The sequence below is a fragment of the Mastigoproctus giganteus genome, chromosome 1 (assembly GCF_048544385.1).
Source record: "Mastigoproctus giganteus isolate SK-2022 chromosome 1, ASM4854438v1, whole genome shotgun sequence".
Classification (NCBI taxonomy): Eukaryota; Metazoa; Arthropoda; class Arachnida; order Uropygi; family Thelyphonidae; genus Mastigoproctus; species Mastigoproctus giganteus.
In genome coordinates this window covers 266,253,047-266,267,048 of record NC_143575.1, presented here as the reverse complement: position 1 = coordinate 266,267,048, position 14,002 = coordinate 266,253,047, and the positions used below count along the sequence as shown (strand labels likewise).

The following is a 14,002-nucleotide window of genomic DNA, read 5'->3' as shown; positions in this document are numbered from 1 at the left end:
AAGTGCATTTCAGAGTATTTCACAGTTGTAAGGTTTTGTGTGGAAACATATCTTGTAGTGAACTCAGGTGCACTGTTTAGGCACTGTTTGACAGCTCTCCTGAATTGAGCAAAATCTACAAGCTGCTGTACATCTGATGCATCCATTTGACAGGAAAGGAGTTGAGCAAGAGTGACAATGTTCCTTTCTGTTAGAATCTGTTTCTACAGGGTCATTTTGAATGCTACAAAGAGAACTGACTTCGAGTAGCTAAAGGGATTCTTAACAGCTCTATTAGTCTCTCTGAGGACCCAGTACTCTGGCAAGGAATTTTCTTGTGTAGGATTGGAGAGCAGATGACCATATAGCAGATGCATACAAAACAACCAGGGTAAACAATAAGTTAGCTTTATACATACTAGACCACCAATTTTGTGTTTGTTACACCCAGAAGCTCTTGTGAGATACCATAATGTTGCAAATTCTTTTCTTTCATACACTGAAATGACTTTGAAATATAAGATTTTCATCCCAGGTGTTTGTGTATGTTTGCACTTTCTTAATGAAGTATTCTGCATGGAGGCCTTAATGTCATTCTTTGACCTTTTTCTTGTAAAGATCATTTGGACAGATTTATCAGTGTTGATCTCTAGCCCAGCAAAATGTTTTCCACACCATCCGATGTGATATAAAGTTTAATCTCATTAACATATGATCAGAAGTTGGAATTAGTAAATAAGAAGGGTTCTAGTGTGACTGTTCAGGTTAAATGCTTCCTTATTGAACACCCTATATATTTTTTGTCTAGTTTTGGTAAAATTAAATAACAGTACACTACATCTGGAGAATAGCTTTGATGATTTTTAGATTTTCTTGGATATTGAAATGAAATACTGTTGCAGAATGGATAAAATTTCTGGAATGGAAATCCTATCAAATTTTACATCAAGAAACATCATCTCAAAAGATGTCCAGCTGTGAGGTCAGCACTAACATTAATCTGACTGTTGTTTTTCGTGAAGATCCCTTTAGATTGATGAAGCTTATACAGAATGTTGTTATGGGCTCTTCTCCTAAACTTGAGAAATTTATCTCTTCCTTTCTGGTAAGCAGTCGCATGTCATGGTCAGAGGTTTTTTCCATTTCCAAAATGCTTTATGCTTATTAACGAAGGCATGCTTCATATCTGATGAAAACCGCAGCTTGGCACGATTATATATTCCGATCATTTTTGACTTCCACCAGTGCTACCTGCCTTAGCATTGTTGCTACCTTCATTATGGCATAATTTAGCATTAGCATTAGTAGAGGCAAGCTTATGCAGCATCAGCCAAAAAAAAAAAAAAAAAACCCACTTCTACTTCACCCCTCTCTTCGTTCAAAATACCTGTCCAGCTGAGCCTTAAACTTATTTAGGCTATCAACCTCCATGACAAGGGATGGAAGTCTGTTCCACCAACCAACCACCCGCTGGCTAAAGGCAAATTTCCGCACGTCTATCCTACATCTGTCTTTCCTCAATTTGAATTTATGCCCTCTCAGGTGTAAATTTTACAGGCTTTGGTGAAATTCCATGCCATTGGTCGTTTTGAGATGTTGGAAGACATCACTCTTCAAATACCTCATAACCAATACTATTTTTAAGTAGATTTTGAGTTTTCTTTGGGTATGAGAAGTTCAAATAATAACAGGTCATGGTCTGAAGAAAATCTGAATGTAACTGGCATGCTGTTTGATTTGTTGTTCATGCAAAGAAAATACAAAGTTATTACCTGTAATAATATTCTTTAAAAACCCATCTGCTTTGTTTGCACATTTTGGCTTTATTATTTTTTTTTATGAGAACCCCAAACACGAAAGGTATTAAAACCTATAGTACTTAGTACCGTGCATGGGTTGAAGGAAAAGTATGGGGAGAGGGGATGCCGGAAACTTTGCTCTAGAGACTAAACATGGGTTTCACCACTTCAAGCCTCCAATAAGCAAAGTGGTGGTATTTCACCGGTTGATGAAAGTCATCTACATGTAAAAACCAAAATATGAAGTCACTTTGTGCAATTGAATATGTACTGTGAATAATAACTATTCATCAATATATAAACAAGTCAGAACTAACAAACTGCTTCAGAATAAGCATACTGAGTACAATGAATTTAATATGATAGGATATTTCTTAATTAATTATTCCTTATCTGGGAGATTTATTTCTGCAAATTTATTGAGATACAAATGCAATCTGGTTCCATCTGGTCCCCATCCATGCTTTTTCACAATCATATACCATCCATCAGGCCCCTCCAAATCCCAGGCTGCTACCCCATGGCAGCAAAAATAGAGGTATAGTAGTTTTGTTCTTGCACTGAAATACACAAAGTATTTCTAATGATGGAAGTGATAATGCATGAGAGAAAATTTATTAAAAACCCTGGAAAGTAAGGTATTTTAATTAGGAACTTTATATGCAAAATTTATTTTAATTTTATATTCTGGAATAGTAATGAAACTTTCCACTGTTTTCATACTGCTATGTAATGAGATTCATAATGTTATGTAATTTTACAGTTTATATAATGGTGAGTTCTTAGGTTTGTTTGCTCATCTGCAGTGTCTCCCCCTTCAATAAGTAACACAATTAAACATACCAATTGATAAAATGCAAATAATTTTTTTTTTAAATTTTACCTTGACTAACTCCAATAGTCCACTTTTCCTCATCATCAAAGTGTGCATCACCACCAAACTGTGGGAAAAAAGCATGAGCCAATGTTTTTCCTGGTCCATCAAATGATTCTCCATCTCCATGTTCACCCTCTTCAAAACGTATGTCAATGTGCACTCTTCCACTTTTCTTTACAGTAAAATTCAGTGGAGTTGCTTCACTCCATACCTACAAAAAGAGGAAAAAGTTTTCTAAATTATACTCCTATATTCAATAAGTTTTCTTCTTCATCAAAGAACTCAAACCAATTATCTTTTGAATGAAATATAACTGAATTGAGTTTGGGTGTTGAACAAGTTTACAATTCCGTGAGAATGGCTTATTTTGGTAAGTTTTACCTGAGAAAACTTTAGTTTGGAAAATGAAGATTCTGCACAAGGTTAAAAAATCAGCCCACACATTAGAGAATTCTTTCTATTCTCTATAAAGAAATGTTACAGTATTGTCAACATCATTTGAAATTAATTTACATCTGGATGACCTGGTGTATCAAGAATTAGCAGAACTTTTTCTATCATTTTCATTTCTTTTAGATATCTTTCTATAGATGGAACAACTAGAGTGAAACCATTTGGTGAACAATTCCTATTTACCTAACATTTCTTCCTCCTAAGTGTACAACTCTAATGCTGCGAACAGACCAAAATGGGATTCAGGGATAAAATTATAGTACCACAAAAACCTTGTTTATGTAGTAGCATCAAAAAGAAGACTATAAAAGAAATTGTGTTTTCTCTCACCAAAGCCTGGGATTCTGTATTATCCAAACTTATTCAGATGAAAAAAAAAAAAAAATTGCCAAAATCACATGCTTTCAAAGAAATTTAGAAACTGGTAGACCTGATAAATCAAATGAACCAAGGTGAGATAAGTTCAGGAAGAGGTTACAGATTAGATTAATGTCAAAAATGAAATTAATTTTGAATTTCAGACCATTAGTAAATGATAAATGCCATCATACAAAATGAAGAAAAGGAAAAGAAGAGAATTAAGGTGAATCATTCAGTGAATTTGATGAAACATGAAAGTGCTGTTTTATTTTTTAACAAATGTATTATGAATGGGCTACAGAAAATGACAAACCAACTCATCCATTCCTCTTGAAAATAATGAGTCTGCCTTAACTGCTGGTTGAAGATTAAAATCTGTCATTTTCTGTACCTTCCTAAATATAAGGAAATCTTTACATAGCCTGGGTTTTTAAATTATTTTTATAGTTTTCCTAGAGTTATTGCATGCAAAAAACTCTGGAAGGGACATGCCTATGCACCGCCCAGATGCAAAAGGTGTTAAGGGACCTCGTTTATTTACGTTGAGACTTTGAGGTAGGTTTCAAAGTCCACGAAAAAGGGGCGCGAAAGCTTATTTTACGGACAGATTCAAGAATACCTCGGGGCGAACTTGGTTGCGACGCTTACCATTCACCCCCCCCCCCCCAATTTGCACGGCCCTGCACTCTGGTGCCATGCAATAGCAATGCAACTTGTGAAGGGAAAGTATTTTTCTGCTTTGTGAGCATAAAACCTTTGCATCTCCATGTTTATCTAATTCACCAGAGTTGAATATGTTCAATTTATTGTTGTATGTTCGGTAGGTTTCAAAGTCCACGAAAAAGGGGCGCGAAAGCTTATTTTACGGACAGATTCAAAAATACCTCGGGGCGAACTTGGTTGCGACACAGATAGACAATTGCTAAGTGCTCCGATCACATGGCAATAGATAAATTTGTTCTAATTGATTACTTAAATCTGAAAACTGAATATTTGTAAACATCTGCAAGGTGTTACTGTTCCGTGTTTGAAACAACTAACTGTATCCTGCCCACATGAAGATCCGTTGTACTGTCTCGGCAGGAAATAAATGACACATCGTATAACCACAATATACCTTAACCGGAACATGTTGGTGGCGTGTATCCGTACCTCACACAGAAAAACCGCAGTTGCAACCTCAATGAAAGGATAGTAAATTGAATTATACGATCAGGCAAAAATGTGATTCATAGTGGGTATGATAACTAACCAAAGTGTTTTTTTTTTTTTTTTTATTTATTCCGAGGTGGGAATAAATACAGTCCTTTTAAGACAGCCCCAGAAATTTTATAAGCTTCAGGCTCCGCAAAACCTGGATCCGCCTCTGATGGTGCCCAGTTACAAAATCACTGAAAAAAATTATAACATTTAGCAAAAGTCAGTTATAAAATCAGCTTATATAGAACCCATGTTAAATTTGAACACTTTTCTCATTTCTATTTTACAGATATATTACAATATTAAGAAAAAGAACATAAAATTAGTACGAAAGTGAATATTTATTTAAAATGAGATAAGAAATCACAACAAATTACAAATTTAAAAAAAGCTGACACATACTGCAAACATCACAAAATCCAGAAAAATTATATATTTTTTTATTAATTAACTGCCTGACACACCTCTATAATACTTTTTTCCCCTACATATTTTGCCTTCATACCCTTTGATCGCCCCTTCATATGGCAACGACTTTGTAATTTCATTTTTCTATAGAGATAATAGAAAAGATAATTCAAATTTTCCTCTAGTATGGTTGATCGAAATTTTTTTTTTTATTATTGATAGTTTAGAAAAGTTTCTTTTAGCTTCACAACTTGTTATTAGTAATGTCATGTAAATTTTTAGGATCCAGGTTAAATTAAATAAAAACAACACGAACTACTTCTCAAGTTTTCTTGTGCAGTGACTAATCTTAAATACTCTTTGAATTGACGGCACTCATTAACCAGTTTCTCGTCGATGTTCTCCTTGTAGTGGCGCGTTATGAGTTTTATGTTATCTTCGTCGATGTCAGTATTTCGTGTCAAATGAGCAATCGGAGTGGAAAGAGACAGCGGTCTTAACCGATTGTGGTTAAAATATCTTACTTTTTCAAATTTTACAAAAACATATGACCATTTGAAAACACATTGCTAGGACCCCCTCCCAGGCCCTTGGAAGGAGCTCGTGCAAGTGAGGGACCCTGAAAGTTTAGTTTCATGGTAAATCCACCTCTGGGCACCATTACGAAGAGCAAAAGGGGAAATTTGTACAGAATTTTAGACAGATTGCTTTTTTACCTTTCATTAGACTATTGAGTGGTTATTCGTAACACTGTAATCATTTAACCAATTATCACTCGTTTGGAGAGATCCGGTTCAAAATGCTCTGTTCTGGAGGAATTGTTAAAGATTTCTTCAATCGGGCTGTAGTCCGCTTATCTCAGGTGGATGGAGTAGCGTTCTCCTCGTGAATTCTTCGGCCGCCGGAATAATTTACTTTTTCATCTTGTAACATGGAAACATATGTAACACAAATACACAGAAACAGACACAAATTATTATATTAGGGCCACCATAATTTCTTATATATGCCCATATATGTATTATGTCTGTAAATCGCGTGTATTCCCTGGTCGATTTGCTTGTTTTGCTAAACGAAAAAACCCCAGTTGCTGGGGGGGGGGGAACCTTGTTATCTATGCCTGAGACCGACTAACTTAGTCACGGAGTGAAAAAAGCCCATTAAAGTTCCTCACATCATCGACGGGATTCGAACCAGGGCCTTTTCCACCCGATGTGACGATACCACTGTGCAGACAGAAACAGACTCAGTACATTCCGCAATCTGGCCTAAGACGCTGATGCTGATGCCAATAAAAACAACACGAACTACTTCCCATGAAGTAGTTCGTGTTGTAGTAGAACTACATCCCTTGATAGTAGCGCAGTGGTTATTATCTTGATTATCAATGACGCGAGGAAGTTTTATGGGTTTTTTTTTCCCACCGCAGTATGGCTGAGTAGTCGGTCTCAAGCGAAAGTTGTATGGTGTTCCCCCCTGTAAACCATAATGGATTGGATGAACAAGCTGAGATTTTTTCCCATGACCTCACTCAATTTATGATTTTGTTTTATTTATTTATTTTTACTCTCGCAAAATATATTTCGAACGTAACTGACAAAAGTTTGTCAGTTACGTTTCAATCTTAAACAAAGATTGAAAAATTTCGGACTGAGAATTTCAGTCTAAAATTTTTCAAACCAGGGTGCGCTAACCTGTAGTTATTGAATTTCAATTTCTTTGTTATAGTGAATTTAAATACAAAAGACCTTGCCACCAGACATATCTGCGTACAGTTCCAATAATGTCCAATATGTAGACGTTTAGGGATTTGTTATTATTATTAATATTAGCCATATGGTGCATGGAAGCCTGAGGCTTATGCTGCACCAGCCAAAAAAAAATTCCCAAGTTACCCTGAGAGAAAGAGAGAGAGAGAGAGAGAGAGAGAGAAAAGTAGAAAGGAATCACCAAGAAAGAGAAGAGTGATGATATCCAGCTCAGGACCCTGGGTGTGCCAAGCCCATACTCACCAGATGTGAGCCCCTGTTTTCTGGGAACAGAAGACTACCCTGACATATACCTCAGTGTACATAAAGAATTCGAATGTATGGTGCCGTCAGAAAATTAACACATTTTACACTCGTACATAAAGAATTCGTGCGGGAATGCGACAATTAGAGTAAATCCTCCGTTACAGATTCTGCAGAAACTTGGAGTTTTAGAAAGAGGATTTCTTTTGGTATTGAAGCTTAATACCGTAGATATCTTCTGTGGCAGATGCTATAAACATAAAGGCAAAGATAATAGAATATATTTTTTCTATAATTTCGGTTGTCCCATTTGCTACTTACCCTAAACGATCGGGAGATTTCTTTTTCTACTCTTGCGCGATCTTTTAGGCGACTAGGATACTTGCTGATGCGGTAAGTTAGGTCTTTAACGCGCCATCTGCTACCTGAAATGAAATGGCTATTAACAAAAAATGATTAAAGAAAAAAAAATTTTACTACACGTTCTATTTAAGAAGTTTAAATTAACAGCATATATACGAATGTACTGGAACTTGCCTTGTAAAGCGTATCTTTTCTTTCTAGCTGATTCTCCGTGACCGACTTTATCCTTAACACCACACCGAGGCATGCTCATCATGGTCATTGTTTCATTGTCTAGTTCTCCTGAAACAGATTTAAGAAAAAGGGAAATTTGTAATAAGTCTAAATATAAACAATATAATAAATAATAAGTTAAACCAGAAAGATTGAAACTAATGGTACTATTATTAAATAGTGCCTACCACTACATAGAATTTCTGTTAGTCTTCCCGTTCTATCTTTCTGGTTTGTAAACTGATATACTGGTAATTACAGAGTTTGCGAGCTCGTATATCGGCAAAACGCACTGGCTCCTCGCCTGTCTATAACACACCAACGATTATTATTATTATTAGCCACATGGTGCAAGGTAGCCTGAGGCTTATGCTGAACCAGCCAAAAAATATATATATATTTCTGAATTACCCTGAGAGAGAGATATTGAAGGGAATCACCAAGAAAGAGAATAATGATGATATCCAGCTCAGGACCCTGGATGTGCCAAGCCCATACTCACCTTCGCATGTATTTATATTTGTGAGCCCCTGTGGTTGTTAGATATCTCAATATTGACAAACAGAATCAGTACTGTATTGCTGGAAAAGGGTCAACAATATTCCGTTACACCAAATCACTATCTTATATTACATATTATCTTATACAAGCATAAGATAATATACAAGTCGATCTACATTTCCAGAAGAAATTAAAGAAAAAAACATTCATAACCAAGCGGGGAGAAAATGCACACTAAAATCAAAACGTATTTGAATATTTTCGGAGCTCAGATAATATTAACAAATTCCCAACTTGAATCCCTACCCATGATCTGAAGACTGGGCTACCAGGGCAGGTGTTTAAAGTTTTCCTCATGTGCCGTAGCTGAGTAGTCGGGCACGAGGGACACAAGTACACATGCCTTTAGTGACCGGGATTCAAGCCGGTGACTGCTAAATACGATGCTGTTTGTTGTATTCTCTATCTTGTGAACTCCTCTGACCGTTTGGTCGTCCCGGAGCATAAACAGAAAATTTATTTATTTTTTCTTCAAAGTACACTTTCACACATTTTACGCGGTGGTTGGGTGCATCTTTGCACATAGGAGTCAACATGCAACTTCGCTGTGTGTGTATTTGATCTGCAATGCTGTTCAGATATGCACTAGCGTTCAGATTGCCCTCCAGTGGATCAGAGGACCGAAGGTGTCCCATAAAAATGCGCCCATATTCTATAATTCAGAATTTACCTACATCCACCACATTTTGATCCAAGACTTCCAAGTCACACCTAGGCCAGCCTAGAGCACTAACTACCCACTTCAGCAGCTTGTACTGTCGGTACACAATAGGATATTCCAGTGTGCACTCTAACATCCGTGTGTAAATCGAGATTCATTGAACTACATTACTTGCGTTCACTCCTGATTTTTTTCTTTACGTTCTTGGGGTAAACGAAGAATAAAGAAATAAATAAAGATTAAATAAATTTTTCGTTTTTGGTCTCGAACAGAAAACACTACAGCAGGGCCAGATTTACACATAAACTAAACAAGCTACAGATTAGGGCCTCATATTACAAGGGGCCTCGCTGACCTTAAAAATTCTTTTTTAATATTGTCACAGTGAATCGATGAAGGGCCTCATACATGTTATAGTTTAGGATCACAACAAGTTTAAATCCGGCTATGCGCTACAGCCATGTTCATAAAAAAATATCACAATGTTTATAACAGCTTCACTTCATGAGCAAGAAAGCGTTATAATAGGATCTTCTTGTTGATCATATTATGCAAACCTTGTTAACTATGGACCTCTATTTGATTCCTATCTTTATCGACGTACTCACAAATGAAATTATTATTTTGTTATCAATGATAAAACATTGTGATTGACAAAGAAAAATATTTCTAATACACCTTCAGAATTTTTCATTCCAAGTTTGAAGTTACGCAGGTTGAAAAATAAAATTAAAATTTGTCAAAGGCAATAAATGGAATTTGATTGATTTACTGTTTATATAAGAATAGAATGAATTATAGATATTTGGCCGCCTGTAGTTAAATTTGGCGCTAGTGATGTTTAAACAGTGCAGATGATTAAAACAACGTTTGGTAAAGTCATTCGCCACTGATTTTATCAGAACTGTTTACATTTAATAATTTACTTCTTATTGTGACCAGTATTTAAAATGTTGGCGAATGATCATAATCATGTGGAAAAAAAGAATGATTTTCTGAGGTAAGTACCTTTCACAAAATCTTTTCATAATTTGAATTAAAACATGCAAATGCGTGTTTTACATAAGTAAATGAAACTGGAATAGTTTATCTGTCCAATACTGGAAATTTTTTTTTATTGCATATAGGGTGTTGCCAATAAGGCACTGAATTTCTGGGAGCGACAAAGAGAGGAGAGGGAGGGTGTCAGAGGGTGGAGAACGTGCCCCATCGTTATGAAATTTCGTATTCTGCTAAAAAAGAGTACAAATACATGTATTTATATTCGTATTCGTAATTAAGCATATCCAGAATATAGTAAATATTATAGTTTAAATATATTACCTAGATAGCCTCTTTCAGTCCGCTTTTTTATAATTATTAAGTATTTTTTTATTATTAATGTTAAGTGTTACTCTTGATAGTTAAACGTCTCTTTTTGTTTTAAACTACTTGTCCTTAGCGAACCTTGCATGTTCTAATCTTATGATGTATTTTATGCTACCGATAAGCTAATCCTTCGCATGTTTTGCCATCTCAGGGAGAAGTGGAGATTTCAATTTGATATAAATAAAATAAAATAATTACCCAGGTAAGCCGGATGATCACAACGCTCTTTTAATTGCATTGTATGTCTTCGCACTGACTGTATGTTCACGTACGCTGACCTCTCCGTTTTATAGCATGTGCCATTTCATATGTCATTGAGGAGTTAGTCATTAATGACTAACTCCCCAATGATGCTTTTTGGGAGCGTTATCGTATATGCGTATATTGCGTATTGTCTTCATCATGCCCATCCTCCGTTCGTCCTCATATAATAACTCGACTCCTAATGGATTTTAAAATTATTCAGTTTATTATTATTAATAAACTTAATAATGCTATTATTAAGTTTATTTCCGAATTGGAAAAATAAACTTAATAGAGTCAAATGTTTCGTGGTATTTTCTTACCACTTCTTCAGTGACAGGCGTCCTTATAATATCACTCACAAAAGATCCCTTCAGTCACAAGAACTTGTTCTTGTGACCGAAGGAATCTTTTGTGACGGTGATATTATCACGGTCTCTTGCCCAAGAATGCTTCATGGTTATTCTTGCACATCATCTGGCATCTCTCATATTTTGGAGTTATACTTCATAACGGAGTCGTCACTAATGCAACGCCAGAGTACCTGCCCATCCACCGAGGAGAGGCCAACAAGCCTTGAAACGGTCCGTCTGTTGGAGCTTCATGCTGCCTGAGTTACCGATAATAGGTAACAACAGTTTTCCCTAATAGGGAAGCGTTGCCTATTGGAGGGTTTGTGAGTGAAGAGTAACTGCCCCTTTCCTCTTTCGACGGCATTTCTTCTTCTTCTTCCTCTCCTACTATCACTTTCCTCTACGTTTTTGCTTTTCTAAGTCTAATAGGGACAGAGATGTGGATAGCCGAGTTTTTATCCCATACCATTTTACAAACGGTGCCGTCTGGGGAAGCTTGATGCTGTCTGATTTACTGAGAATAGGTAACAACAGTCTTCTCTAATGGGGAAACGTTGCCTATTCGAGGGATTCGTGAGTGATCTAGTTGGGTGAGTGTGAGAAGTAACTGCCCCTTTCCTCTTTCGATGGCATTTCTTCTTCTTCCTCTACTACTATCGCTTTCTTCTAGCTTTCCTAAGTCTAATATTCTCCATTGGTGAAGCGTTACTTATTCGAGGTAGTGCGATATCATGGAAACTCCTTGTGAAGGTTTTCAGAATATGAGATATAATTAAAACGATGATACCTACTTTGGACAGTAATTGCTACGTATAAAAATGATGCGATTGCAAATAACCCGTACGTCAATAAACTTCCACGTGGCTTGAGGCTCTTGCCCAAGAATGCTTTTTAGTAAGTTCAAAGTGCAATTGGATGTTACTTTGTCGGAATGGAAATTGTAAGAATATTCCGTTTTATTATTATTATTATAATTATAATTTTTTGGATGATTGATAAAAAAAAAAATCCGCTTCCTTCCATCATTTGTCTTTACTAGTACTGATATAGTACTAGTAAGGATATTACTAACTACTAGTAATATCCTTTTTTCTGTTTGTAGACGTGTGTGTTAACGGGTCTTATATTGTAAATAATAATAATAACGATAATGAAAGAGGCACAATTTGTAGGGGAATTCTCATATATGAGAATTCTTCTATTATCCAATTTTACCAATTCCTCTGTTCTATATTTTAGGTTGTCCCATTGGAAGCGAAAATTTGATTTTCGCTTCCAATGTACTATGTACAAATTTATTCGCTGTACATCTCAGTGACGTGTATATGACTACATGTTAAGTGACATGAGTTGTTAGTCATGATTAGCGAAATCTGTGACAATAGATTATTACAAAGCTTTATTATCAAGTAATGGACCAATGAGAGGAGAGTTACGTGAATAGAGAGAGCGCTGACTCTCTTTAATTAGTTGATGCCTAATTGTATAGAAATTAAGTATCAACTAAGCGTTCTACCGGGCGTCTATGAGAGCTTGAGGTGTAGGGTAGATTCCCTCGAAGAAATTAATATGAGGGGCCCGTTAAGCTCTCAGCTGCCCAACTCAACGCCAGAGCTCACTCCTGGGAATCAGGCAACACAGCAGCAATCTCCAAGTCAGAATGCGCTGGTCCCAAAGGAACTAGTTATTGTTGGTGACTCTATTGTCGGGGAGACGGGGAATATATTGTGTAAAAAGGATAGATGGCACCAGAGTAAGTCTGCCAGGGGAAAAAGTTGATGACGTTGTAAAGCATATATCATCTTTTAAGGGCACAAAAGGTGTTATTGTTGTACACGTTGGCACCAATGACATTAAGAGTAGGAGATCTGCAGATTTACTTAACAGGTATAAGTCAATGTTGCAAAAAAGTCGTGAGTCAGGGTTAAATTTGAAAGTGTCTGAAATTCTGCCCAGACACGATAGGAGGGAGTACATGATGAGAGCCTTGTCAATCAATTCGGCCCTGGAGAGAATGTGCAAGGCTCAAGGGGTAGAATTTTTTTCAGCGTGGTCTGTGCTTGTTAACAGGAGAAACTGCTTCTACAGGGATGGGATACAGTTAAATAGAAAGGGTGCAAGAATATTTGCTGATGCTGTCGAGGCAGTGTTGGGTGGGTCGGAAAACTGCTAGCTTGGAGGGATTCACAGACTAAAAGGTTAAAAGTAGCCGCAAGCAGAGGTGAAGGTGATTCTTGCACAACTTCTATTAGAATAAGTAGCGACATGGAGCGAGGGGTTCTGGGGGTTTCAGGGATCGATGGCAGTCATTGTGAAACAGGTGGGTATATGGGATGTGTCAGGGTAACTAGAAATAGGAATAGTTGCATGTATGCTTGCATGTATACCAATGCTAGAATTATAGTAAATAAATTTGATGAATTTGAAGTGTTGGTCAAGACATCAAAGGCGGATATTGTTGGGATATCAGAGATGTTGTGTCACACTGATATTAGGAATGCAGAATTGGAATTTGGGGAGTGCAATGTATACAGAAAGGACAGACAGCATAGGAAGGGAAGAGGTGTCATGCTGTTAATTAAGAAAAATATAAAATCAAAAGAAGTGCATCCAGTTGATATATATGAACAGTGCACTGTTGAGTCAGTTTGGTGTGACATAAGCACTGCAAAAGCAAAAATAAGAGCAGGAGTGTGTTACAGGCCTAATGAGTGGAATGAGTACAATAAACAATTGTACAGAGAAATAGAGTGGACTAGTAAATCAGAATGTCTTATAATGGGGGATTTTAACCTCCCAGATATTGACTGGAACTTGTGGGCTGTTCACTCGCACACTTGTAAGACTTTTGTGGATTTATTTGGATGATTGTTTTCTGCTGCAGCATGTTCGAGAGGCAACCAGAGAGAGCAATACTCTTGATCTGGTTATCAGCAGTGATCATTCGTGTATTAAGAATTTGCAAATAAAGGAACCACTAGGTGGCAGTGATCACAGTGTACCGATGTTTGATTTACTTAAAAGATATAATTACCATCAGGGGTAAAGGAAAGGGTTTTTGCTTCCGTAAAGTTGAGTACAGTGGTCTCAGACAGTTTTTAAATTGTGTACAGTGGGATAAACTGACGATGTTACCAACAGTAAATTCTAAG

At 36.6% G+C, this 14,002-nt stretch overlaps 1 protein-coding gene across 1 annotated transcript in view; it reads right to left on the bottom strand.

Annotated features, from left to right (window-relative positions):
• Mmp1 (Matrix metalloproteinase 1) overlaps positions 1 to 14,002 on the bottom strand; it is an 81,730-nt gene that overhangs the window by 35,586 nt on the left and 32,142 nt on the right. The window contains exons 3-5 of the mRNA XM_090377476.1: positions 7,622 to 7,733; positions 7,410 to 7,509; positions 2,662 to 2,866 (exon numbers count right to left, since the gene is read on the bottom strand). Of these exons, the coding sequence (XP_090233602.1) occupies positions 2,662 to 2,866; positions 7,410 to 7,509; positions 7,622 to 7,733 (417 nt within the window). The remainder of the gene's footprint in view (positions 1 to 2,661; positions 2,867 to 7,409; positions 7,510 to 7,621; positions 7,734 to 14,002) is intronic.